General features: G+C 60.2%; 3 protein-coding genes across 3 annotated transcripts; 2 read left to right on the forward strand and 1 right to left on the reverse strand.

The window, feature by feature from the left end:
- Positions 1–1,207: 1,207 nt before the first annotated feature.
- Positions 1,208–4,570, reverse strand: LOC118258149 (cytochrome P450 1A4-like). The gene is made up of 6 exons (XM_035566767.2): positions 3,713–4,570; positions 3,120–3,249; positions 2,804–2,893; positions 2,595–2,718; positions 2,386–2,472; positions 1,208–1,770 (listed from the first exon to the last, which is right to left on the reverse strand). Exons 1-6 carry the CDS (start codon positions 4,568–4,570, stop codon positions 1,464–1,466), a joined length of 1,596 nt encoding a protein of 531 aa, XP_035422660.1. The 3' UTR covers positions 1,208–1,463.
- Positions 4,571–6,991: 2,421 nt separating this feature from the next.
- LOC118258150 (cytochrome P450 1A5-like) lies at positions 6,992–10,334 on the forward strand. The gene is made up of 6 exons (XM_035566768.1): positions 6,992–7,849; positions 8,569–8,692; positions 9,242–9,331; positions 9,418–9,541; positions 9,782–9,868; positions 10,028–10,334. The coding sequence occupies exons 1-6, from the start codon at positions 6,992–6,994 to the stop codon at positions 10,332–10,334; spliced, it is 1,590 nt and encodes a 529-aa protein (XP_035422661.1).
- Positions 10,335–18,421: 8,087 nt separating this feature from the next.
- Positions 18,422–27,140, forward strand: CSK (C-terminal Src kinase). The gene is made up of 13 exons (XM_035566712.2): positions 18,422–18,557; positions 22,922–22,999; positions 23,095–23,208; positions 23,555–23,667; positions 23,782–24,001; positions 24,391–24,484; positions 24,564–24,629; positions 24,761–24,860; positions 24,949–25,039; positions 25,267–25,340; positions 25,724–25,919; positions 25,994–26,080; positions 26,178–27,140. The coding sequence occupies exons 2-13, from the start codon at positions 22,985–22,987 to the stop codon at positions 26,358–26,360; spliced, it is 1,353 nt and encodes a 450-aa protein (XP_035422605.1). The 5' UTR covers positions 18,422–18,557; positions 22,922–22,984; the 3' UTR covers positions 26,361–27,140.
- Positions 27,141–27,388: the final 248 nt, after the last annotated feature.

Here is a 27,388-nt window from a genome sequence, read left to right on the forward strand (position 1 = left end):
CCATAACACGTCCACCACCTCCATAATACCTCCACAACACATCCACCATCTTCGTAATACCTCCATAACACCTCCATGACACTTCCACCATCTCCACAGCACCTCCATGACACCTCCACCACCTCCATAATACCTTCACAACACATCCGCCATCTCCATAATACCTCCATAACACCTCCACCACCTCCATGACGCCTCCACCATCTCTATAACGCCTGCATGACACCTCTTCCATCTCCATGACAGCTCCACCTCACCCCCATGATCTCCACAAGAGAGGTCACAACAGGAGGAAGGCTTGTCTTAGAGGATGTAGTGAGGCAAACATGATTTTTTTTTTGTTCAGTATTTTCTTCCCACACAGGGCCTGGATTCAGGTTTTGATGTGCCAACTGTGATCACTTTTTAAAAAATTTACAAAAATCCCTGAAACACACAAAGCTGCTCACTGTTTGTGTGGCCGTTGTGTGTTTATCATCACTTTAAGAGGCACCCAAGAAGCTCAGAGCAGTTAGGGGGCACCAGGAGCACCCATGGTCCCTTTGCTGCTTTATGGGGTGGAGAAGACCACTGCAATGGGCTTTTAGGGAAACACACCACCATCGATACCCCAGCCCTCTCCGTACACACCAGGAGGGGACCTCATCCTTCAAATGTGGCACTACGGGGCAGGGCTTGGTGACGGGACACAGGTCAGGTTGATGGTTGGATTTGATCTCAAAGGTCTTTTCTCACCTAGGTCAGGTACCCCCAAGGACAATGAAGCTCTCCTTCATGTGAACGTCCCATTTCGTTCCCCCCAGAAGAATTCAACACAGCCCTGTTAGATCTTTAAGGACAGAGATGTGATTTGTGTGACCCCGTCCTACCCCCAAGGGGAATAAAAGCAGCAAAGAGGAAGAAACTTTCATAAAAGCATTTATTGGGTTAGAAATCCCACGCCATTTCTCTCTGCAGATGGATGCATTTCCATGCAGCCCCCAGAAAACAGCACAAAGCAGCACAAATTCCTGCTCTGTGTGCCAGGAAGACTTGCTCCATGCATCTCCTGCAGTCCTCAAACTGTTCCTCTTTTTATTAGTCAGAATATACTGATATATTGTTAAAAAATACTAGTTGAAGCAGCAAATACATAGTCCAGAAGCGTTTTACTGTGCCTGTCATTGCTTTGTGTCCCTTGCTCTCGTTCATTTGGTATTGCCCAGGAGGCTTCTCCTTCGGAGGCAGCTAACACCATGACCTGTGAGCAGCACGACCTAAATTACACATTTCCAGTCATTAGGGCATCTGTGGGGTGCAAACACTCAGGGATTCATTGTGCAAATTCCTCTTCAGCCTGAGCACAACGAGGGACGAGGATGCCTGCAGTGAAGCTAGGCGGCAATGGGAGCAGCTCCACGCCGGGAGCACAAGCGGAGGCGCCCGACCCAAAAAGTCATTTATTGCCTTAATTTTTCGCTGCCTCACGGTGAGCCGTTGGAGAGGAAGCGCCTCTTTATCTGGAAGCGCTCACACTTCTTGTACTTCATGGTCAGCCCGTACTGAGGGGTGATGTCCACCGCCTCGCCCGGGGCCAGGCTGAACTCCAGCTGCTGCAGCAAGGTGGTGAGGAAGAGGAAAACCTCCCAGCGGCCGATGGACTCGCCAATGCAGCGCCTCCTCCCCAGGCCGAACGTCAGCACTTTGTCGCTCTCCGTCCTGTTGATCTCAGTCCTGGCTGCGTTGAGGAACCGCTCGGGCTTGAAGGAGGAGGGGTCCTGCCAGAGCTTCCTGCAGCGGAACGGAGAGACCTGAGCAAGCCGCTGGGGACGGCAGGCGAAGAGAGTCCTCTTTGCGAGGAGTGTTGCAATGTTTTCTCATTTCGCCACCCTAAAACATTGGCAGCCTGCTGTGGCCTCTGTTCCCCATCCAAAATGCCAGCTGCATGTCAGCCCCTATCAGCTCAGCCCATTGAAACCTCCACTTCAGCCTCTGATTGTGTTTGCCTACGCAGATACCAGGGATGATTGAAATCAGCACGTAACATCTAGAGAGATCCTGCGCTTCCAGCTGAAATGGGAGCTCAGGAACCGGGCAGGAACTTTTACAAAGGAAGGTTTACAAAGGAAGGATGGAGACCTGAGGGATTTCTCCTCTTGCATCCTCCCTTAAAACCTCCTAACCTGTCCCAGCCTGGCCGTGCTGTGGGATTTTCCAGCACCTTACCAAGGAACTGCCGCTCAGACATGGGGAAAGATCATGCTCCTGTTGCAGAGCAAAGCTTCTGACCCAAAGTACTTGATCGGGGACTTTTAAGGATGATCAGACTCTTAAGGACAGATCTGTGCAATCTTCATCCCAAGCAAGCCAAATGCCCCCCGAATAGGAACGCTGTGGTGTACTCACTCGTCATGGTTCACCTGCCACTGGTTGACAAACACGCAGGTGTCCTTGGGGATGTAGTAGCCATTCAGAGCAGTGGCTTTCGTCGTCCTGGAAGAAATATGGACAGAGGGGAGAGGTTCAGAGGAAACTCGCAGCTTTGTGGTGAAACAAGCACAAGTTCTGGAGGTGCTCTGTTTGCTGGGACCTCCAAAACCCCAAGCAGCACCTACCTGTGCGGGATGGTGAAGGGCAGGAAGGAAGAGTGCCTGAACATCTCCAGGATGAAGGCTTCCGTGTAGGGCAGCGTGCCGCGGTCTGACAGCCGCGGTCTCCTCTCCCGGCCGATGGTCTGATCTGCGGGAGGAGGGGAGGAGAAGCTGGTTGGGGCCAGCCCTCACCTCACAGGTCCCAGCTCCAAAGAATGGGCTCGTCAGCTCACCCAGCTCATCCTGGATCTTCTTCTGGATGTCGGGGTAAAAGGCAGCGTACATGAGGCACCAGGACAGGGCGGTTGTCACGGTGTCAAAGCCTGGATGGACACAAAGAAAGGCATCTAGCTACCAAAATGCAGGATATTCACAAATTTCAGCACCCTGGATGTGTTGGCTGGTGACACACAGCCTTGGAGAGCTTCCCCCATCAGCTGCCCCTCAAAAGCCACCTCCTGTGATCACGACTGCCTGTGAGCCCAGTGGCAGCTCCAAAGCCTCAAGCACGGCCAGGGGATGGGGTTGCACCCGTGGAGATGGCCTCACCTGCCCCAAAGAGGTCGTTGACGATGGCGATGATGCTCTGGTCGGAGAGCTGGATGTGGGTGTCCTCCCCTGTTGTCTTCCTCTCCTGGCAGTGCCCGATCAGCGAGTCGGTGATGTCCCTGATGTGCTCCTGGGGAAGAGCCAAGGGGTCAGAGACACCAGGGCAGATGAAACCTCCCCTTACCCTGCTGCAGGAGGCACCAACTCTTCCTTCCCCCACAAGCACAAAGGGGGATGCTGGAGGCAGGGGGTGCCAGGTCCAGCACCCAGCAAGGGGCAGCGGGGTTCGGTGGAGGACAGGCTGCAGAGCCAAGCTGGTGGGTGAGGAGAGCTGGTGGGATCAGCTCCGTTAGAGAACTGGGAACCAGCTGCAGCAAAGTCAGCATCTCAAGAGGCTCTACCACGTCCCATAAGCAGCAGAATTGGATTTGGGCTTCCTCCTCAGAAGCTCAATTTTATTAAGCACAAAGCTCTACTTCTGTGCCCTCTTCTAATGCTTTTAATGAATAGGACCATGACAAAAAGAATGCAATAAGAGAACAAGCAGCAAAGCGAGGGAAAGGTTTGCCCCAGAGCAGCATCCAAGCTCTTACCTTGTTAAAGGTGGCGTAATGGTCCTGGACAATTTTCTCTATGAACAAGTTGAAGCGCCTGTTGATGTCCTTAAAGAGATCCATGGTGCGGCTGGGCAGGTAGCGGAGCAGCGGGATGAAGTCCGAGAGGTTGCCAGCAGCTGCCACGTCCCCAAATTCATTGCTGTCGCTGACCAGGCTGAGCAGCTCCTGGTCATTGTGGTCGTAGCGCTTGCCGAAGCACATGGCACAGATGACGTTGGCCACCGAGACCACCAGGTAGCGGTATGGGTCGAAGCTCTGCTCCTCCTCCATCAGCTGCAGGAACTTGGTGACCAGGTAGACGGCCTCCTTGGAGACGTGCTCCTCCAGGAGGCAGCTGGAGGACGACGTGGGGCTGGCAGCAATGGAGAAGGTCTTCAGGGCGTTCTGGGCCAGCCTGCGGCGCGCTTTCCACACGTCCCCCGCGTCGGGGCTGAAGGCCAGGCTCTGCCCGTTGGAGATGTACTTAAAGCTGGGGAGGTCGGGGCGCCCCATGAAGTCCTCCCCTTGCCTCACCAGCGCCTGCCGCAGGGTGTCCAGCCCGCTCAGCACCAGCACGGGCTGGGTGCCGATGGCCACCTCCATCACGTCCCCGTACTTCTGGCTCAGCCGCGTCAGGGCCAGGTGCGGGTCCTTCCTCAGCTCCAGCGCGTTGCCCACAACGGGGAGGCCACGGGGGCCCGGGGGGGGCTTCAGCCCCTTGGGCACGCGGCGCCGCAGGGGCTGGGCGAGCAGCAGGAGCAGGCAGAAGACGGTGGCCGCCAGCAGGACCTCGGTGGCTGAGACACCGCCGGGGCTCCCCACCAGCCCCATCGCAGCCTCCATCCCTGCTGCCATCGAGGATCCTTGGGGAGAAGGATGGCAATTGGGGAGGGGGCAGCAAGGACCCCACAGAAGCCCCCCCTGCACCCCACAAGCGTGAGCTCCCAGCAGGATGCTGTCAGGGTGGTTTTTTTTTTTTTTTTTTTTTTTAGGATTTCCAGGGGGGTCCCTCCCGCAGCGGTGCTCACCTCGGGGCGCAGCGCTCCTTCGGGGGCCCGATCCCGCCGCCAGGTACCGGGCGCCCCGCCGGCCCTGCTTTATATGCATCGCCTCCCGCTCCGATTGGCCGGGGCGCCTCCCCCCACGTGACCGAAGCCTAATCAAAGCTGCCGAGCGGCCAAACTCCCCAACAGCCCCCCCGGGATTTACGGGACCCCCCCTCGGCGCTCCCCGGGGGCGCCCCGACGGGGCGGGCGGGCGGCAGGGCACCGGGCGGCACGAGGGGCTGCGGGGACACCGGGGGGGGGGGGGACACGGAGGTCCCGGGGCGGGGGGTGACAAGGGGGGGACATCGCGTGCGAAGCGGGAGGGAGGTTTGGGCACCCTGGCACGCCACCGGGGAGCCTCTTAAAGGAGCCGCAGTCCCACGGGGATCCGCGAACACGCCGGGGGGGGGGCACGCACCGGCTCCGTCCCGCACCCCTCGGTGCTGCCCACCCGGCTTTGCCCTAAAAGGGAGATCCCGGATCCGGCCCGGCTCCCCCCCAGACCCCCGTGAGGGACGCGGGGCAGGTCCACGGGGGGCCACGTCGCGGGGGGGGGGGCGGCGGGGCCGGGGGTCACGGCCGGGGCTTGCCGGTTAAAAATTGGCCAGGTTCGCGTGAGAAGCCGCCGTGCCCTCTGTCCCCCCCCCGGCCCCCGGGGACAACGGGGGCTGGGGTCACTTGGGGGGGCGGGGGGGGCGAGGGGACAGCATCGCGTGCGAAGGTGCCGGGACGGACCTGGGACGGTCACTCGTTGTCACGCTATGGGTGTGGGGGGGGGAAATGGCTTATAAAGGGCCAGGGCGGCGGTCCCACGTCCAGGAGCGCGGCCCGGGGTCAGGGTGGCGCCGGGCAGGATCGCCCCCTCCCCCCCCCCCCCCCGCAGCGGGTAACGGGGCTCGGTCCCACTTGTATCCCCCCCACGGGACCCGGGGGACAGCCCACAGGGGGATAGGGGGGCTCAGCAGTGCCACCACACTTGGGAACATCCCGGTGGCAGGGGACACCCAGGGCATGCAGGACATGCAGGGCACGCAGGACATGCAGGGCACACAGTCCCGTCCCCCTGCAGCACACCTATATGTTTATAGGTACTTTATAGGTTCCTGCTGCCACACAGCACCATGCACACGCGCCTTGCACACCCAAAGCTGGCCCGCATCTGCTGCAGTCATGCACTTTTAGCACCCACATCCCCCGTGCCCACCGCCCGCACCACGCTGTTGCGGCGTTCACCCTCCCAAAACCTTTTTTTTTTTTAAGGGTTTCCCATGTATTTGAGCAAATCCCCCGTGTCTCAACAGGCGTCTTCCCCACGCAGGGCTGGGAGGCATCTCCCGTCTGAGCCGTCCGCACGGTGCCTCTCGTTAGCGTGGGCAATTATTGGGCTGAATTTTAGCAGCCTGGGTTTTGTAACTGTCCCTGCCAAGCGTTAATGAGCCTACTCACTGCTATTAATGATCCCGCTTGGGCCAGGTGTTGAAAGCCTTTATTAAATATTAGCTCAGCTTCTACTTGGGCACGATTCTCCCCGTGCTTTCCAAAGAGCAGATGAAAACTTGGGGCAAAAAGAAAAATAAGTTCCCTCCACCTAATGAACACCTCCACTCCCTCCGGCTGAGCCGGGACCCTGCATGGCCCCTGCCAGGGTTTTTTTTTGGAGGGGGGGACGGGGTCGTGGGGCCGAGCCCAGGCGGCGGTCGCGTGCCGTGGTCAGGAAGCATGCCAACAACTTCTCACGCAACCCTGGCCAATCGTTAACCTGAGGCTGGCCCCGGCCACAAGGTCCTGCCACCGTGGGGACAGCAGTACCCTGCTCGTCCCCCCCCCCCAGTGTGGTGGAGCTGGGGAACGTCTGCCCTGGGCTCCAGGGCTGGCTCCATGGGCTCGGCCCCCTCTGTTAATGGGTAGCTGTCCCTTGGGTCCTCCTCGCCACGACCCCGCACATAAGCACCCGGCCGCCTATTTAAAGCCTTGAGTGGAGCAGGAGGCAGGAGGAGAGGAACCCATCCGGGGGTTTGGGACCCCCTCTCCTCGCTCTGCTGGGACCCCAGCCCTCTGTGACCTGAGGACCTGCAGGTAGGAGAGGACATGTGCGTGTGGGGCTCTGAGCACGGACGTCGAAGGTTTTAAAGCTGGGTGGGAGAATTCATGCTATAGCTCTCCCTGAGCTGTTTGGGGTTCCCCGTGCTAATCCTGCCTCTGCACCTCGCTTCCCGTTATCTCCTTCTAGATGGCAGCAGGGATGGAGGCTATGATGGGGCTGGCGGGGAGCCCCGGCGGTGTCTCAGCCACCGAGGTCCTGCTGGCGGCCACCGTCTTCTGCCTGCTCCTGCTGCTCGCCCAGCCCCTGCGGCGCCGCGTGCCCAAGGGGCTGAAGCCCCCCCCGGGCCCCCGTGGCCTCCCCGTTGTGGGCAACGCGCTGGAGCTGAGGAAGGACCCGCACCTGGCCCTGACGCGGCTGAGCCAGAAGTACGGGGACGTGATGGAGGTGGCCATCGGCACCCAGCCCGTGCTGGTGCTGAGCGGGCTGGACACCCTGCGGCAGGCGCTGGTGAGGCAAGGGGAGGACTTCATGGGGCGCCCCGACCTCCCCAGCTTCCGACACATCACGGACGGGCAGAGCCTGGGCTTCAGCCCCGACTCAGGGGACGTGTGGAAAGTGCGCCGCAGGCTGGCCCAGAACGCCCTGAAGACCTTCTCCATTGCCGCCAGCCCCACGTCGTCCTCCATCTGCCTCCTGGAGGAGCACGTCTCCAAGGAGGCCGTCTACCTGGTCACCAAGTTCCTGCAGCTGATGGAGGAGGAGCAGAGCTTCGACCCATACCGCTACCTGGTGGTCTCGGTGGCCAACGTCATCTGTGCCATGTGCTTCGGCAAGCGCTACGACCACAACGACCAGGAGCTGCTCAGCCTGGTCAACTTCAGCGAGCAGTTCGGGGACGTGGCGGCTGCTGGCAACCTCTCGGACTTCATCCCACTGCTCCGCTACCTGCCCAGCCGCACCATGGATGTCTTTAAAGATTTCAACAAGCGGTTCATCCGTTTCCTGCAGGCGATTGTCAAGGAGCACTACGAGACGTATGACAAGGTGAGAGCTTTGGGGACCCCCGCCTGCCCCAGAGATGGGTCCCACTCTGCGTTGGGGACTTGTTTGTCCTCCTGCAGCCGAGTGGCCATGGCCATCGGTGTTCCTGCAGATATTGTTCCATCTAGGAGTACAGCCTGTCCAGCTGTAACCTCTTTGTGTTGCGGGCCAGTACGCATGCTCCTCGGTGGCCTTGTGTGCTAAGAGCAGTTGGTTGGGCAATATTCTGATCTGTCAGCAAGGCTGCTTGCACAGGTGCCCTGCAGAGCCACCTCCTCATTTCCACTGGCTGCAAAATCAGTAGGGACCACCATGGGAGTTGAAAGATGATGTTCTCCAGTTGGTAACCCAACGCTCTGCTTGGCCACCGGCACCTCTTCTCTTCTCTTCTCTTCTCTTCTCTTCTCTTCTCTTCTCTTCTCTTCTCTTCTCTTCTCTTCTCTTCTCTTCTCTTCTCTTCTCTTCTCTTCTCTTCTCTTCTCTTCTCTTCTCTTCTCTTCTCTTCTCTTCTCTTCTCTTCTCTCCTCTCCTCTCCTCTCCTCTCCTCTCCTCTCCTCTCCTCTCCTCTCCTCTCCTCTCCTCTCCTCTCCTCTCCTCTCCTCTCCTCTCTCCTCTCCTCTCCTCTCCTCTCCTCTCCTCTCCTCTCCTCTCCTCTCCTCTCCTCTCCTCTCCTCTCCTCTCCTCTCCTCTCCTCTCCTCTCCTCTCCTCTCCCCTCCCTCAGGACAACATCCGAGACATCACCGACTCCCTCATCGAGCAGTGCCTGCAGAAGAAAGAAGCCAGCACTGCCGCGCGGATCCCTAACAAGAAGATTGTCAACCTGGTCAACGACCTCTTCGGAGCAGGTATCTTGCCCCGCCGCTCCCTCAGCTACAGCAGGTCACCTCAGGCTCCTCACCTTACAGCTTTGACCCCAATTGTCCAGCACCGGGTGGCCACTTTGGGTCCAAGCACCCATCCCCCTGCTCTGGACCTTCTTAGGACACCCCCAGAAACCATGTGGGATATTAGGTCTGGAAGAAAGCTTCAGGAACACGCCAGGGGCACAGTTGATAGCTCGGTCAGGGTGGCTTTTCCTGGCTGAGGGAGACGTCTGCTACCTGATTCACCCTTGAGTAGCTCTGTGGAAACTCCCTCGCTTCCGAAGAAGTTGAAATCTTGCACAAACCTGGCATAACCCCAGGGTGATCCAGGACGAATGAGAACTGAACCTTTTAGCAAAGCTTCCTCCAACAGGATACAAACCCAAGCCCTACGGTGTGCCCGGGATGTCTTCTCCCTTCTTAGCCATCCACGTGCCAGTCTGGCAGCGAGCATAGCACATATGGGGTCATGCATAACCCGTGTTGTGCATGACGCTTATGGGGTCTGCACGATCTCCCCTCTCTGCCCAGGCTTTGACACCGTGACAACCGCCCTGTCCTGGTGCCTCTTGTACCTGGTGACGTACCCCGACATCCAGAAGAGGATCCAGGCTGAACTGGGTGAGCTGATGAGCCCAATTTTTTGGGGCTGGGACCTGTGAGGTGAGGGCTGGCCGCAACCAGCTTCTCCTCCCCACTTCCCGCAGATCAGACCATCGGCCGGGAGAGGAGACCGCGGCTGTTGGACCAAGGCACGCTGCCCTACACGGAAGCCTTCATCCTGGAGATGTTCAGGCACTCTTCCTTCCTGCCCTTCACCATCCCACACAGGTAGGTGCTGCTTGGGGAAGGGCTGGGCTTGCCAAGGTGAGGACCTGAGGCACCGTGGTGCAGCCTGCCCAGCAGCAGAGCAGGGAAAATTCTATCAATTAGTTCAATAATGGCTTCATCACGGACACAGGGAGTTCACCACTCCCGTGCAGGTCAGCGTGGGCAAACTTTGAGTCCTGTGAGGATGCGGAAGAGCCTTTTTGCTTTCCAAAACCTCACAGCCCTCTCTTCTCCACCCAGCACGACCAGGGACACGGTGCTGAACGGCTACTACATCCCAAAGGGCCGTTGCGTGTTCATCAACCAGTGGCAGGTGAACCATGACGAGTGAGTACCTGCAGAGGCAGAAAGCCTCCTGCTTTAAGGGAAAAAGGGGTGGGTAAGGGATCTACTAAATCCAGGGATATCTTAACTGGCTCCCATGAGCGCCCCCCTGCACCCGTGGCCGGGAGACTCCATCTCAGCACTTGACCTTCTCCACCCCAGGAAACTTTGGAGGAACCCACACGTTTTCAACCCGGAGCGTTTCCTCAATGCCAAGGGGACTGAGGTGAACAAAGAGGACGGGGAGAAGGTGCTGGTCTTCGGCCTGGGGAAGAGGAGGTGCATTGGGGAGTTCATCGCCAGGAGGCAGGTCTTCCTTTTCCTGACCACCTTGCTGCAGCAGCTGGAGTTCAGTGTCCGCGACGGCAGGAAGGTGGACATGACGCCGCGCTACGGACTGGTCATCAAGCATAAGCGATGCGAACACTTCCAGGTCAAGCAGCGCTTCCCCATGGCGAACTTGAGCTGAGCAGCAGGCTCATCCCCAGCTGTGGGTGCCCTCGTACCAACCCCGGGGTGGCACAACCTTGCAGGTCCACCCAATAAACTGAAGCCATTGAAGCATCCCTTTTATCTTGTTTGCCTTCTACCGTTTTCCTCCTTTTTCATTGTCTGGTGTTTCTGCTGTTGGATATTCCATCGCATCTAGGCTTAGCACCACAAAGCTCATCTTGGAGATTTTGGGAAAACGTCTTGGAAAAACACTAATACTTCTCCAAGTCCTCTAAACTTGTTTCCTTGCGTCCACATTGTGTTTTTAATTGCCCAACTGAGTTGTCGTATCACTCCAAGACCCCCTTCAGGGGAGGTTTATCACAGAATCACAGAATCGTCTAGGTTGGAAGAGACCTCCAAGATCACCCAGTCCAACCTCTGACCTAACACTAACAAGTCCTCCACTAAACCATATCACTAAGTTCAACATCTAAACGTCTCTTAAAGACCTCCAGGGATGGTGACTCAACCACTTCCCTGGGCAGCCTATTCCAGTGCCTAACAACCCTTTCAGTAAAGAAGTTCTTTCTAATATCCAACCTAAACCTCCCCTGGCACAACTTTCGCCCATTCCCCCTCGTCCTGTCACCAGGCACGTGGGAGAACAGACCAACCCCCACCTCTCTACAGCCTCCTTTAAGGTACCTATAGAGAGCGATGAGGTCTCCCCTGAGCCTCCTCTTCTCCAGGCTGAACAATCCCAGCTCCCTCAGCCGCTCCTCGTAAGACTTGTTCTCCAGACCCCTCACCAGCTTCGTAGCCCTGCTCTGGACTCGCTCGAGCACCTCCATGTCCTTCTTGTAGCGAGGGGCCCAAAACTGAACACAGTACTCGAGGTGCGGCCTCACCAGAGCCGAGTACAGGGGGACAATCACTTCCCTAGACCTGCTGGCCACACTGCTTCTTATACAAGCCAGGATGCTGTTGGCCTTCTTGGCCATCTGAGCACACTGCTGGCTCATATTCAGCCGACTGTCAACCAATACTCCCAGGTCCTTCTCTGCCAGGCAGCTTTCCAACCACTCATCTCCCAGCCTGTAGCGCTGCTTGGGGTTGTTGCGCCCCAGGTGCAGGACCCGGCACTTGGCCTTGTTGAACCTCATACAGTTGACCTCAGCCCATCGGTCCAGCCTATCCAGATCCTCCTGCAGAGCCTTCCTACCCTCGAGCAGATCGACACATGCACCTAACTTGGTGTCGTCTGCAGACTTACTGAGGGTGCACTCGATCCCCTCATCCAGATCATCAATAAAGATATTAAAGAGGACTGGCCCCAGCACTGAGCCCTGGGGGACTCCAGTAGTGACCGGCCTCCAACTGGATTTGACTCCATTCACCACAACTCTTTGGGCCCGGCTATCCAGCCAGTTTTTAACCCAACAAAGCGTACGCCAGTCCAAGCCACGAGCAGCCAGTTTCTTGAGGAGAATGTTGTGGGAAACCATATCAAAAGCCTTACTGAAGTCAAGGTAGACCACATCCACAGCCTTTCCTTCATCCACTAAGCGTGTCACTTTGTCATAGAAGGAGATCAGGTTCGTCAAGCAGGATGTGCCTTTCATAAACCCATGCTGACTAGGCCTGATCGCCTGGTTGCCCTGTAAGTGCCACGTGATGACACTCAAGATAATCTGCTCCATGAGCTTCCCTGGCATTGAGGTCAAACAAACAGGCCTATAGTTCCCCGGGTCTACCCTCTGGCCCTTCTTGTAGATGGGCGTCACATTTGCTAGCCGCCAGTCGACTGGGACCTCCCCTGATAGCCAGGACTGCCGATAAATGATGGAAAGCGGCTTGGCCAGCTCCTCCGCCAGTTCTCTCAGTACCCTCGGGTGGATCCCATCAGGCCCCATCAACCTGCGTACATCCAAGTGCTGTAGCAGGTCGCCAACCATTTCCTCGTGGATAGTGAGGGCCACATCCTGCTCCCCATCCCCTTCCACCAGCTCTGGGTACTGGGTATCCAGAGAACAACTGGTTTTGCCGCTAAAGACTGAGGCAAAGAAGGCATTGAGTACCTCAGCCTTTTCCTCATCTTTTGTAACTAAGTTTCCCCCCACATCCAGTAAAGGATGGAGTTTCTCCTTAGTCCTCCTTTTTGTGTTGATGTATTTGTAAAAACATTTTTTGTTATCTTTAATGGCAGTAGCCAGATAGAGCTCCAGATGAGCTTTGGCCTTTCTAATTTTGTCCCTGCACAGTCTCGCAACATCCTTGTAGTCCTCCTGAGTGGCCTGCCCTCTTCTCCAAAGATTATAAACCCTCTTTTTTCTCCTAAGCTCGAGCCACAACTCTCTGTTCAGCCAGGCCGGTCTTCTTCCATGCCAGCTTGTCTTTGGGCACGTGGGGACAGACCGCTCCTGAGCCATTAAGATTTCCTTCTTGAAGAGTGCCCAGCCTTCCTGGACTCCTCTGCCCTTCAGAACCACCTCCCAAGGGACTCTGCCAACCAGTGTCCTGAACGGCTCAAAGTCAGCCCTCCGGAAGTCCAATACAGCGGTTTTACTGGTCCCCTTCCTGACTTTGCCAAGAATAGAGAACTCTACCATTTCATGGTCACTCTGCCCAAGACAGCTCCCGACCACCACATCTCCCACCAGTCCGTCACTGTTTGTGAACAGAAGGTCTAGCGGGGCACCTCCCCCGGTAGGCTCTCTAACCAGCTGCATCAGGAAGCTATCTCCCACGCTCTCCAGAAACCTTCTAGACTGCTTTCTCTGGGCTGTGTTGTGCTTCCAGGATATGTCTGGGAAGTTGAAGTCCCCCACGAGAACGAGCGCTGACAATCTCGCAACTTCTGCCAGCTGCCTGTAGAACTCCTCATCCGTCTCCTCATCCTGGTTCGGCAATCTATAACAGCCCCCCACCAGGATGCTTGCCTTGTTGGCCTTCCCACTGATCCTAACCCACAGGGACTCAACCTTCTCATTCCCAGCCTCAAGCTCCACAACATCAAATCACTAATATAGAGAGCCACACCACCACCCCTTCTGTGTTGCCTGTCCCTTCTGAAGAGCCTATAGCCAGGCATTGCAGCACTCCAGTCATGAGAGTGGTCCCACCACGTTTCCGTGATGGCAACCAAGTCAGAGCCTGCCTGCTGCATGATGGCTTCCAGCTCCTCTTGTTTGTTACCCATGCTGCATGCATTAGTGTAGTTTATCTTTAACTCAAGGCACTTTAGTGCCTCTTTGAGAATCTGCCAGACAACCTCACATATCAGGGGTTCTGCTGCTGCTCAGATTCATTTTTCAGTAAAATGAGAGGGGTCGTTAAGGTGAACTGGGGTGGAGAAGCTCTTCAGGGACCAGCATTTTGGAGGAGAAGGCCCACCAAGGCCGACAGGCAGCGATATGGGAACAAGAAGGACCATGGGGTGCAACACACAGCTCTTGAAGCTGTTCCCATGGGCCAGGATGCCAAACCCCAGCCGATGAGAGCTCCCTCCAGGTCTGAATGACAGGCCCCGGCAATTGCACGCACACAACCCTGCGTTGCACAAAAACTTCCAAGAAGGGAGAAAAAACAAAAGGGAAGGAAATGGGGAAGCCGATTGCCCAAGAGCTCGGGGAGATTCCAGCAAGAGCAGGGAGGTGTTCAGACCCGTTAAACAAGCAAGGGAGTAGCTCTTTGTCTCTCTGTGCTTCCACGAGATCCAAACCACATCTGCAGAGACAGGGCTGAGCTCAGGGGAAGTGTGGAAGGACAGTTTAGAACAATGCATGAGATCTGTTGGCCAAATTACACCTCCCCTATGTCCCACAGGGGTGTAGGTAAAGGCAATAGACTCGTGCTCCACCTTTCCATGAGGGACATCCTGAATCCAGCACGGACGTGGGGCTGGGTGTCTCGGTGTTCAGCCTGGTGCTTTGCAAGACCACCAGGGCCACCCCAGCCGCGTGTCATGCCGTGGGGTGGGGAGCTTCCCGTGGACTTGGCCCCGTGACTCCGGCGCTGGTGCAGGACCAGAGCCCTGCTGGCTGGAGCCATTGCGTGACTCCGCTGCCCTGAGTCCCAGTGGTGGCTGCTGATAAGGCCTGCAATCAGTAGGGAGAAATAAAGAACAGAGAGGTAGGTTTTTTTCCCTTTGGAGATGAGTGGTTTACAGCCCCGGGGCAGATAAGCAGATTAATATTAACGTTACCGAGTGAAACAGCCCCTTGTTGGTGGAAGGTCTCCTCTGATTGCCTCCCCTGGGGTCACCGCTGACAGACTGCAGAGCCTGGCACTGGAGATCAGGAAAAAAAAAGGGTGAGAAAAAGGAGAAAAAGGAGAAAAAAGAGAAAAAGGAGAAAAGTCACCCCCGTGCCAGGATGGAGAAGGAAGGGAGAGGGTTGGAGGGGAGAAAACTGGGCAGGCTTCCCACCCTGCCCTCCTCTTCACGCTGATGGAGGTGAAATGCACAGTTTTATGGGGCTCCATCTTTCTCCCTTCGATGGCAGCATCCCACATGGGACACCAACGGGCACGGGGAGCCCCCAGAGCCCCCAATTTGGCTGGGAGCAGCATCCCTTCTGCTCAGCAGAGCAGAGAGGCCAAGCAGCAAGGAGACCTCCCAGGGCAGCTCCAGAAGGGAGCAGAGCTGCCATACAAGCCTGGCCTTGCACACACGTCTCCTTACACACTTGTGGCAGCTCCCATCCCACAAGGTGCCCTGTGCTGCACCCACACACTCTCCCCTTCCTCCCCTTCCCTGCCAGCTCCTGATAAGCAGATCCATTGATCACTGCCACGACAGCCCCGATTGCACACATCCCCTATCTCTGTCTCTTCCCTAATGATCTTCCTCAATTAAAGCCTCCGCTTACTCCCCAGGTAGCTTGCAAGTGCCGTGATTTCTTTATGGGAACCGGAACCGTGATAAGCCGGGGGAGCTTTTATCACTTGCTTTTATGGGAGGTTTTAAAGTGAGTCAGCAGGCTGAGCAATGTCAGCTCCACTCCGGGTCCCCCTGCAACGGCAGAGGTCCCTGGAAGCCACAGGGACATGTCCAGCAGGGATGGAAACTCTCTGAGGAGCTAAATTGCAGTGGGAAGCTATGGGTCCTGCTTTAGAGGGAGAGAAAGGGGACAGAGGGTTTGCTCCCACACTTAGTGACCCTCCTTGTTAAAAGCCCATCCCGTATTTCCAACCTATTTCCAGTCTTCCTGCCGCTGGCTCCTTCTTTTCCTCGGCTGTTTGCTCATTCCCAGGAGAGCTGTTAGCAGCAACCACCTCCCCACAGGGATTAGCTCCTGGGTGCCTGTAAAAAATGGCCAAACTTGCAAATTTCTGCCGAAGGGGAATAAAACCACAGCTTCTGAGTAGCTGGAGATGGTGCTGAAACCTGGCTGCGGGATTATGCACATTCCCCAGGTGTCACCCACCTTTGTGCCACCTCCCTTTGGCTGCCTGTCCCCGAGACTGGTGGCAGTCCCCTGATGTCACAAATCTGCCCGAGACAGGGGGGCTTTGGGGATTGTCCCCCATCCTGCCTCTCCTCCCGTTCCCTGCACCCCAAATCTGACACGGGGGGAACCTCACAGCAAAGCCCCCAGCCACGGGGGGAGGAAAGGAGGGGAGAAAGGTGGGGGACGGGGACGCCGCCGGTCCCCAAAACCAGAGCGGGGTCTGAGGGGCAGCGTCCCCAACCCTTTCTGGTTTAATTAAAACCCTCCTGGGAACGAGGGGAGGCTTTGAAATGAGGGCAAAATCCCAAAGAGGGATTTGGGGGCCAGCAATAGGGGAGAAGCCCCCCGAGGGCCAGGGCTGAATGCCAGCAGGGCACAGCACCAGGCAGGGCGGTGCGGGATCCTAAATCGCTTGGGCGCTCCTGAAGCATTTTCGTCCCCTCCCGGAGCACTTCTGTCCCCTCTGCGCTGGCTTTGGGACGTGAACGCCCTCGTGTGGCGTCTGCCACACCAGCTCTGCGTGAGCACGGGGCGGCTTGCCTCCCCGAAAGGCTGGGCTCCTGCGCTGAGATTTTTTTTGGGGGGATGCTCATTCGGGGAGGGGGAACCCGACAGGGTCTGGATCCCACATCCCTACCGCCCCTGGAGCTCTGGGTGCTGCAGGACCAGCCGGGCTTGCTTTCCTTTGGGGATTTTGTGTCTTTTTTCAGTCTGTAGGTGAGTTGCTCGCTCTTCTTGCAGCACTTCTGCCCTGGGCAGGGTGCAGAGGATCCCACACGGGTCTGTGCCTGCATCCGCGGCTGCATTTCTGGTGCAGGCAGACACACGAGTCGCTTTCATTTCCTCCCAGCACCGCTCTGCTCGGTGGCTGGGCAGGAACCAGTGGCGAAAAAGTGATGCAGGCGAGCAGGACCCGTCCTGCACCCGCTCAGCATCGCTGGGGACAATGTGCTCGGCGCAGGGAAATCCACGGCAATCCCCCATGGCACAGTGGCATCATTCTTGGTCTGCAGGCAGAGCTGCCAGCACCGTGTCCCCAGAGCCAGCGTGTCCCCACTGTCCCCTCCTGCCCCCTCGGTGACCACCAGAGCCCGGTGCCCACCCCAGTGAGGACACGAGCCCCAGGATGTGGGGGGTCCTGGGGGGCTGCGAGCGCTGTGCCCCGGCTTCCTGCTTGGCCCTACATGGCCGCAGCGCCTCGCCGCACGGGGCAGGAAGTGACAAGCATCTTTTCTTGCGAATCGGCCCATTTTCTTTGATTTTTTTTAATTTGGTTCGTTTTCTTTCAGAATGCTGCCCTGCCACAGCTCCATGCCGTTCCCTCGGGTCCTGTCACAGCCCCAGGGCACGGCTGGGCTTTTGGCAGCCAGGGCACACCGCTGACTGAGATCCAGCCTGGCACCGAGCAGAACCCCCAAACCTTCTTCTGCGGGGCTGCTCTCATCCCCCACGTGTACACGCATCCAGCCATCCCCTATGGTCTTAGTGTCGGTTATCTGTGAGAAGAAGCCAGCCCCCAGCTCCCCACGGTCTCCTTTCAGGTACCTGTAGGGAGCGATGAGGCCTCCCCCGAGCCTCCTCTTCTCCAGACCAAACCCCCCCAGTTCCCTCAGCCACCCCTCACAGGACTTGTGTTCCAGGCCCTTCACCAGCTTCGTAGCCCTGCTCTGGACACGCTCCAGGGCCTCGATGTCCTTCTGGTAGTGAGGGGCCCAAAGCTGAACCCAGCACTCGAGGTGCGGCCTCACCAGAGCAGAGTACAGGGGGACGATGTCTGGAGGAGCAAAGATGATGTATGGAAGAGTGAAGATGATGTAAGAAGGGAGCCAAGGTGATGAAGGGGCCAAAGGTGATGAAGAAGGGACCAAAGGTGACGTAAGCAGGGAGTAAAGACAGTATAAGAAGGGACCGACGGTGATGAAGAAGGGGCCAAAGGCGATGTAAGAAGGGAGAGAAGGTGAAGGGAAAAGGGATGAAAGGCGGCATAAGAAGGGAGCAAAGGAGATGTAAGAAGGGAATGAGGATGATGAAGAAGGGAACGAAGGCGATGTAAGAAGGGAATAACAATGATGAAGAAGGGAATGAGGGTGATAAAGGGAGTAAAGGTGAAGGGAATGAAGGCAATGAAGAAGGGAAACAAGGCAGTGTAAGAAGGGGTGAAGGCGATGTAGGAAGGGACCGAAGGCAACGTAAGAAGGGAAACAGGCTGATGCAGGAGGGGGTGAAAGGCGAGGTAAGAAGGGGCCGGAAGCAACGCAGGAAGGGACCGAAGGCGATGTAAGGAGACCAGAGGCGTCGTAGGAAGGGCCCGAAGGCGGCGCCCAGCCGGAGCTCCCCTCCCGCAGCCCCAGCCCGGTGCCGGCGGAGGCCGGGCGGCGGTGCCGGTGCCCGGCAGGTGGCGCGGCGGGGCCTCGGCGGCGGAGGCCGGCCCCGGGCGCGGCGCAGGCGCTGTGCTCCGGGCTCCCCGATTCCGGCCGCCGCTTCCTCCCAGCCAGGCCCCGGCCGGAGCGGGCCGGACCCCCCCGCGCCCCCGAGCCCCGCTCCCCGTCCCCTCGGCGCCCCCCCCGAGCCCCCAGACCGGGCCGAGCCTCCCCGCCTCCCCGCCTCCGTCCTCCCCGCCGCGGCCCCGGCTCGGCGGGGCTGGGAGCCGCCGGGCTGCCGCTCGCCTTCCTCCGCCCCTTCCGCCCCCCCCCGAGCCCGGAGGCCCCCGGCGGCACCGCATGGAGTACCCGGCGGCGGGCTGAGCCCCTGCCCGGCCTCGGCCCCCTGCCCGGCCTCGACCCCTCCCTCGGGGCCTCCGCGGGGAGGTGAGTACCGGCGGGGGGGGGGCGGGAGGAAGCGGGGGAGCCCCCCCCGGGGGTGGGAGAGGGGCTCGGGGTGGCCTCGGCACAATGGGACCCCCCCCCGGCGAGCCGAGCATCACCGGAGGCAGCGGCGGGTCGCAGCCTCCGCTGGGCGCTGGGAGCCCGGGGAGGGTCCGGAGGTCCCCAGGGAGCCGGGGGGGGGGCTGCGGGTTTGCCCCCAGGGGAGCCGAGAGGGGCTGCCGGGGGCCGCAAGCCGTGCGGAGGCCGGGGGGCAGGCGGGAGGCCGGGGGGAGGCAGGAGGCCGAGCCTCCCCTCGCGGGGTGCTGGGGAGCCGCTCGGCAGCGGTGGTGGGAGCTGGGCGTCGCGGCGCAGGTGTGAAGGGTCGGCGAGGCGGTGGCGGGTTATTTACGGCCCCTCACGGCGCTCGCAAGGCTCGTCGAGAGCGGCAGGGCTGCAGCTCCGTGTGGGGAGGCGGAGGAGGCTGCCAGCCTCCGCTCGGACAGCACCGGCCTCGCTTCGTCCCCTCCGGAGCCGCGCAGGCACCCGTGGGCGTGGATCCCAGAGAGCATCCCAAAGGCTCCGTGGGTGGAGGAGGTCCCCGAGGATCCCACCCCGCCACGGACAGAGTTTGAGGACGGGGAGTGGAGGCTCGGGCAGCGAAGGGATGGCAGCGATGCAGCAAGAAGCTTCGCGACAGCGAGCGGCGTCGCGATAAACCCCGCGGGGCGCCATCCCGTGCCGTCCATCCGTCTGTCCCCCACCACCACCAAGCACCAGGAATTTCTGGGATGATCGGGTCCGGTGACACCACTCCAATTTTGCAGGAGAAAAAGACCAGGAAAACCCCCGCCGTGCTGCGCCGCGGAGGCTCGGAGCAGCATCTCAAGCGCTCGCAGGGCCTCCACCTGCCCCTGACTATCCCCCAGGCGCCTTTTGTGGTTTGACAGCAACACCGTGTCTCTCTCTCTCATTTTTTTTCTTCTCTTTTAAAAAAAGCAATAGAAAAGGAACAACACCCCCTTTCCTCTCTCGGGGCCCGCCGCTCGGTGCCCAGGCAGTTGGAGCAGCGAAACCATCTGCAAGAGCGCAGCCAAGTCGCTGATGAGATAAAGGAGGAACGTTTTTCTTTCGATTATGGTAATCGTAGGTGTTACTTGTAATAACAGTCGATAAGATCTCTTGGAGAGAGTGAGGATGTTGTCTGTTTTTGGGCTGCTGGTGTTTTTTTTGAAGTTTAAAGAGGCTCGGGTCGAGCGCAGGGAGGCGTTCTGCTGGAGGGATTTTGCCGAGCAGGGTGGATGCGCGGGGAAGTCTTCCCCGTGCGAGCGACGCTTCCTTCAACATCCACGCTCCAGCTTTCTGCCAAAGGGCCTCGTCCCGGCCCCGCAGCGCAGGGACAGGGCGGCAGCAGCTCCTCCGGGAGGTCACGGGGCTGTGGGAAAGGCAGCTTCCTCCAGCGCTGTGGGCAGGAGCATCGCGCGCGGAGGCGACCGGCTCTCCTAGCGCAAAGCCCCAGCTGGGAGGTTTTTTTCCTGGTTTTTCACCTTTTTGCATCGCCCTGCTGCCAGAGCAGTGGTTGGATCCTCGGAGGGGCAGCGGCTTCAGCCCCGTGTGGCTCCTGTGGAGACACCTAGCAGGCAAGGAGCCTTCTTCATCCCCAAGGAGAGGAGAAGTGCTGGTGCTTGGTGAGGACAGAGGTTTCCCTGCCTTGTGCCACCGCCGAGAGCCCGTTGGATTATCAGGGTGCTGGAGAACCCCAGATCGAGCTTTTTGTGCCAAGCAGCGCAGAAGATGCTCGAGCCCAGGGCAGGGGGCAGCTCGCTGTGCCTGGGTCTGGGATGGGGCAACCAAGCTCCCCAAATCCCCCAAAAACGAGGAGCAAAGCCCAGCACCCTGGGAGCCGTTTGCATCATGACGCCCCGAAAAGAGGCTCGACTTCTCCAACAGACAGCAGCGCGAGGAGGCTGCCGGCTGCAAAGTCTGGTTCCCGAGGAGCTCTGCTCCGACCTGGAGCTGCTTGCCATCCCAGCAGAGGCATCGGGGCATTTTGGATCCAGCTGGCAGTGGCCCCATAGCTCCTCGCTCAGGGCATGTGCATGTCAGGAAGTCTTCAGCCTTGGCTTTGAAGCAGGAATTGGGTGCTGATAAAAAACGAACCTGCTGCTTAAAAAGGACGCTTGGGAGGAAGACGGCGAGCGCTGGGACGTGGAAGAGGAAGGCAGGGGTCGGGGCGATCCCGCTCCCCGCTTCTGGCACCGGAGGGGCGACTCCTTGGGTGTCATGGCTGTGTCCAGCTGGTGGCACCCATGGGTGCTCACACCCTGCAGGGACACGAGGGATGTGCATCGAGGGCTCTGCAGAAGCATCCGCAGCTGGGTACCAGGAGCCTCGCCGGGACCGAATTGCATCCCCGGGACGGGAAGCACCCTGTGCTGTGCAGGGAACCCCCCGAACCATTTCCCATGGGCCAGGACTGTGCAGCTGGAGCCAAATCTGAGCCAAAACCTCCTTCCTGCCCCCTTCTTCCCTTCGGTTCCGTTAGGCTAACCGCGCGGGGAGCCGCTGGGGACCGCTGACCACGCTTGGGGGATGCTCTTGAGCAACAGCTGGAGAACGGGGGCGAAAAAGCCAGAAATGGGAAATTCCTTCCGTGGCCGTGCACGGCGCGGTGCTCCCGTGGGAATTGGGCCTGCCCTGTGGTGTGAAGCCCTGTGCGGCCAGACACGTCCCCCCTCCAAAGAGTCCCCAAAGAGGGACTGGGTCCAGCTCCTGCTGGTGAGGTCATTACAGGGCGAGTGGAACAAGGGTGGTGGAAAAGGTGGTTCCTCCTTGGCAGAAGGCAAAAAAAAAGCTTAAATTGCAGCAAAGGGGGAAAAAAGGCAGCTTTGCTTAAATGGGGCTTGAGTAGAAGCCCTCCGTGGGCTCAGTGGTTCCCTCCCCAGTTTTGTTGGGTTGCGTTTTGCACTGTTGGTACCCGGCCCCTTTCCCAAAACGTCCTGCCTCGGGGTTTAACCAAAAATCAGCCCAAAAACTGTGCTCGAGCAGGTGCAGAAGCACGAGGGTGTGGATGGCGGGCGAAGGCGGGGCTGTTGTGGGGCGCAGCGCTCCCCACAATGCTCCCCCAGCTCCTGCGGCATCCCTCCAACAGTGGGATGGATGGGACAAGTGCACGGGGGGGTCCCAGGGGGTGACCTCCCCCCAGTGGCAGCATCCCCAGGAGCTCGCTCTGGGCCACCACGGCGCAGGCTCGGGGCTTGGGGCAGCAGGATGAGGAACAGCGGCGCACGGGGGGGGTTTCGGGGGGGTGGCGAGGAAATGACGCAGCCCGAGAGCTCGATCTCGGGACGCTTCTCTGCACCCAGCACCCGGCCGCTGGGACAGCCCCAAAACTGGCGGCGTGGCCGGGAGGAAAACCTACACGCCGTGCGGGGCCTGGTGCCGCGGTGATGGGCACGGCGGAAACCCCAGCGCTCGGCTCGGCGGCCCCAAATCCCTTCCCACGCCGGGCATGGTCCTGAGCACCTCTCCGGACCCCCCGAAAATGTGATGGGGGCGGTGGCAGATGGGGCCATGTCCGCACCCCAGCTCTTCCTCCCCGCCAGTCTGCCCCTTATCTTCTTCCTGCTCACGGCTCCGCGGGCCTTGCCCCCGCTTTCGGTTCCTCCTTCCCAAAATATTTTTAGCTGCTGGTGGCTGCTGGGAGTGGTGGCCGCTCGCAGCCCTGAATCGGCACGGGGTTATTTTGGTACTGCCGTCTTGGTGACAGGGGGGGGAATCCCCCACCAAGGACCCCATATGGCTCGGGGACCCTCCCGGCCGCTGTGACAGTCCCCTCCCAGGGAGAGGCCCCTGAGTTTCAGCCCAGAAAAGCCCCGTTTGATTCCGGGGCCGCTGACTTCATCCTCCGGCCGGCGAGGATAAAGCCGGGCTTGTTCCCCTCCCACGCGCGGGGCAGGATGCGGCCCGGCCCGGGACCCTGCGGGGGACAAGGCTGCACCCACGCCCGGGGCGCCGATGGGTTTTATCCTGTGGGAAATGGGATTTTATTTTTTCTCAAATCTTTTAGCAACGGCGCTGTGCGATGTTCTCTGATTTATCCTGGGGCTGGTCCTCGCGGGACTCTTCTCTCCCCACTCCTCACCCGAAGCATCCCGCAGGGATGCCCTGTGCTCCATCTCCCGTGGCTTTCTGCTCCTCCATGGGCGTGACATTTTGGGATTGGGTTTGGGTGCTTTTGGGGCTGAAGCTGCCCCCAAAACCCCCTCTGGGAGCAGAGGTTCCCGACCCAACCCCGCGGGGCTGAGCCCTACACCGCCGTGCCCGTCCCGGCGGCGGGGCCCTTCTCAGCGGCCCCTTTCCCCCCGCAGGTCTCATGGTACCGAGTGACGTGTCCCTCCCGTGAGATTCGCGCCCCCGACCCCCCTGAGAAGATGTCAGGGATGCAGGTGAGCGCCGGGCGGGGCCGGGCAGCACCCCTGCGGCTTGGGTTGGGGGGCACCCACCAGACGGGGGGCTCACGCGGCCCCGTTTGCCCCCCCAGGCCGTGTGGCCGTCCGGTACGGAGTGCATCGCCAAGTACAACTTCCACGGCACCGCCGAGCAGGACCTGCCCTTCAGCAAGGGCGACGTCCTCACCATCGTCGCGGTCACCAAGGTAATGCCCCCCCTGCACCCCAGCCCCCGGGGGGGTTGCGTGGGGTCCCCCCCGTGCCCGTATCTGGGTGCTGCGGGCGGGGAGCCTGCGCGTGGGATCCTGCGTGGGCGTCCCGCGTGGCTCCGCTGTCCCCACGGGCCGGGAACGGGGCCAGGCGTTGGGTTAATTAACTCACGGCCTCGTTAGTTAACGCTCCCCTGGAAGAGAAGCGGCTCGGGTGGCTCAGTGGGGGAGGATGGAGAGAAATTCGGGGCTGGGCAGCGGTGCTGGGTGCTGCTGGGGACTGGCGGGGTGACCCCCCCGGAGGGGCCGTGGGCTCGCCTTGACCCCCGCGCTGTCCCCACAGGATCCCAACTGGTACAAGGCGAAGAACAAGGTGGGTCAGGAGGGCATCATCCCCGCCAACTACGTGCAGAAGCGGGAGGGAGTGAAGGCCGGCATCAAGCTCAGCCTCATGCCGTGAGTACCCGCGGGGGGGGGCAGGAGCCGGGCAAAAAGGGGCTGCCCCGGGGGTCCCGCCTGCCCCTCGGCCCCGGGGGTCCCCTCGACCTGCCTCTCCCGATCCCGGCGCAGGTGGTTTCACGGGAAGATCACGCGGGAGCAGGCGGAGCGGCTGCTGTACCCCCCCGAGACGGGGCTGTTCCTGGTGCGGGAGAGCACCAACTACCCCGGGGACTACACGCTGTGCGTCAGCTGCGAGGGCAAGGTGGAGCACTACCGCATCATCTACTCCTCCAGCAAGCTCAGCATCGACGAGGAGGTCTACTTCGAGAACCTCATGCAGCTGGTGGAGGTGAGCGGGGGGGCGCGTGGGTTGGAGGTGGTGTGGGGCCGCGGCGCCCCAAGAGCCTGTGGGACCCCGTGGGGTGCGTCGGGACCGGCCAAGGGGGGAGACGGGGACGGGAGGAGGAATGGGGACCCCCCCCCCCGGGCCCCAGTGGGACCCCCGTGGGATGAATCGGGACTGGCCATGGGGGATGCATCGGGACTGACCCCCTCCCAAGCCCCTGCTGGTCCCATTTACGGCCTCGTGCTGCCACCTGGTGGGACCGCAGAGCCTGGCACGGCCCCGGCAGGGCCCCCCCAGCCCCTCGCCACGTCCCCGCGGTGCCACCCGTGGCTGGGGGTGACAGCCTGGTCCCCCCCTCAACGTGTCCCTCCCCTCCCCGTGTCCCCCCCCAGCATTACACCACAGACGCCGATGGGCTCTGCACGCGCCTCATCAAGCCGAAGGTGATGGAGGGCACGGTGGCGGCGCAGGACGAGTTCTCCCGCAGTGAGTGGCCGTGCCCCCTCCCCAGCTCCCAGCTCCGTCCCTGGACACCCCCCCCTCACTCTCCTTCCCCCCCCAAAAGGCGGCTGGGCCCTCAACATGAAGGACCTCAAGCTGCTGCAGATCATCGGCAAAGGGGAGTTTGGAGGTGAGGAGCGGCGCCTTGTCCCTTCCCCGATGCGGCCCCACACTGGGGCGATGCGTTGGGGGCTGGGTACTGGGGCGGGGGGGCCACGGCTCGTCCCCATCCCCCCCATGCCTGTCCCTCCTGCCCCGCAGACGTGATGCTGGGCGATTACCGGGGGAACAAAGTGGCCGTCAAGTGCATTAAAAACGACGCCACGGCGCAGGCGTTCCTGGCGGAGGCATCTGTGATGACGTGAGTATGGCCGGGGGGGGGACACGGGCACAGGGGGGGACACACGGGGCGAGGGGCGGCCCTGCCCTGAGCCCCCTGCACCACGCAGGCAGCTCCGCCACAGCAACCTGGTGCAGCTGCTGGGGGTGATCGTGGAGGAGAAGAGCGGCCTCTACATCGTCACCGAGTACATGGCCAAGGTGAGGCCGGGCCCTGGGGGGCCCCAGGGTGGGCAGAGCCCAGCCCCGCGCTCCCGCCCTGCTCCTTCGCCCCCCCTGCCCCTTGCTCTGGGGCTGTCCCTGTCCCCAGGAGCCCCAGGGCTGTGCCCCGGCTCTGCTGTCCTCCCCCTGTCCCCAGGGGCCTGTTTTGGGGTGGCGGTGGGGCGTTTTGGGGCGGGGGGTGGCACTGTCACTCTCTGTCCCTCCAGGGCAGCCTAGTAGATTACCTGCGGTCGCGTGGGAGGTCGGTGCTGGGCGCTGAGTGCCTGCTCAAGTTCTCCTTGTAAGTGCAAGGGGGGGCGCGGGGGTCTGCGGGGGGACATGGGGACGTGGGGACATACAGGGACGTGGGAACATACGGGTATGGGGACACGGGGACATGGGGATGTACAGATATGGGGACGTGGGGACATGGGGATGTGGGGACATGGCTATGGGGACATGGGGACACGAGGATGTGGGACATGGGGATGTGGGGATGTATGGATATGGGGACACAGGGACATGGGAACACGGACACAGGGACACGGGGCTCCTCCTGCCAATCCCACCCCACACCCTGGGTGCACTGCTGGGAAGACGGGCGAGGGGAGAGCAGGCTTTTTGGGGCCGCGTCCCCCTGGTGGCGGTGTCCCTCCTCCCGACGCCCTCCTCCTGCCTCGCCAGAGACGTCTGCGAAGCCATGGAGTACCTGGAGGCCAACAACTTCGTGCACCGGGACCTGGCGGCGAGGAACGTGCTGGTCTCGGAGGACAACATCGCCAAGGTCAGCGACTTCGGGCTCACCAAGGAGGCGTCGTCCACGCAGGACACGGGGAAGCTGCCGGTGAAGTGGACGGCGCCGGAAGCGCTTAGAGAAAAGGTGGGAGAGGGGCCGGAGCCGCACCCCTGCCCCGCGCCCCCAGCCCGCTCACGGGGCCTCTCCCCCCCCCGCAGAAATTCTCCACCAAGTCAGACGTGTGGAGCTTCGGGATCCTCCTCTGGGAAATCTACTCCTTCGGGCGAGTGCCTTATCCGCGAATCGTAAGTGCCCGATTTCAGGGAGCCCCCCGCTCCTCCTCCCCGTGTTTCGGGGGGGGCAGCACCCTGAGCCGCACCCCCCCCCCCCCCGTCCCCGCAGCCCCTGAAGGACGTGGTGCCCCGCGTGGAGAAGGGCTACAAGATGGACGCCCCCGACGGCTGCCCCGCCATCGTCTACGAGGTGATGAAGAAGTGCTGGACCCTGGACCCCGGCCACCGGCCGTCCTTCCACCAGCTCCGTGAACAGCTAGTGCATATCAAAGAGAAGGAGCTCTACCTGTGAGGGGGGGCTCTGGGGGCGGCCCCCACCCCCCCAGCAGCGCCAGGGGGCGAGCCCCCGCCGGCCGGGCGGCCCCGGCTCCCCCAGCCCACCCCGGGGGGCTTCGGGGGCACCCACACGGCGGCAGGAGTGGCCGGGAGGGGGGCCCAGGGGTGCCTGGTGAGCCCCCCCCTTTTTTTCCTCCTCACACCAGCCTCCTGGTCGCTTCCAAACTTCCAAATCTGATTTTTTTTTCCCCGTCAGGTTCATTTTTGGTCTCCCAGGCTCTTTATTTTTTGGATTTTGGGGTGGTTTTTATTTTTTTTTTGTTTTGTTTGTTTGTTCTCAGTTTTGGGGGGTTGTTTTATTATTTTTTTTTGGTTGTCTGTTTTGTTTTTTATTATTTCAAGCAGGGCGCCCAGCTGAGCGCTGGGTGTTTTACTAAAGTACGAATCTTATTTTTTAATGTAATTAAAAGAAGAAAAAAAAAAGAGAGAGAGGAGAAGGTTAATAAAGAAGAATAATAATAAAATAAATAAGCCAATGAAACGGACACGCGAAGGAAAGGAAACCCCGACGACAGAAGTGATGGTTCACGGGGAGACGCTGGACTCGCCGCCCAGCCGGGAGAGCACGGCGGCGTCCCCCCCCCGACGCTTTTTTGGGTTGTTTTGCTTTAAACTCGTTGCAATGTTTGCATGCTGTCTCCAGAGGCCTTTTTTCCAGTCCTGTCCAGTGCTTTATTCTCATGTAATGCTACCGACTGTGAGATTAAAACTGTAATAAAAACCATTCCATACGGACACGGCACGGCCCGCCTGCCCGACCCTCTGTCTCCGGACACCCCCCCAACCTCGGGGTCCTGGTTATGACCCCAAATGGGGTCCCTGGCAGGATTCGGGGGGGACACACGATGCCCCCACTGCAGGGCTGCAGCCTGGGGAGCGGGGAGGGCGCCGCGGCAATGCTTGGGTTTGGGGAGCGCTGGGGGTACCCGGGTGCACAGAGGGGGAATGTGATGGGGCTGGGGTTTTGTAGGGTTTCATTTCTCC

The sequence above is a fragment of the Cygnus atratus genome, chromosome 11 (assembly GCF_013377495.2).
Source record: "Cygnus atratus isolate AKBS03 ecotype Queensland, Australia chromosome 11, CAtr_DNAZoo_HiC_assembly, whole genome shotgun sequence".
In the NCBI taxonomy this organism is placed as follows: Eukaryota; Metazoa; Chordata; class Aves; order Anseriformes; family Anatidae; genus Cygnus; species Cygnus atratus.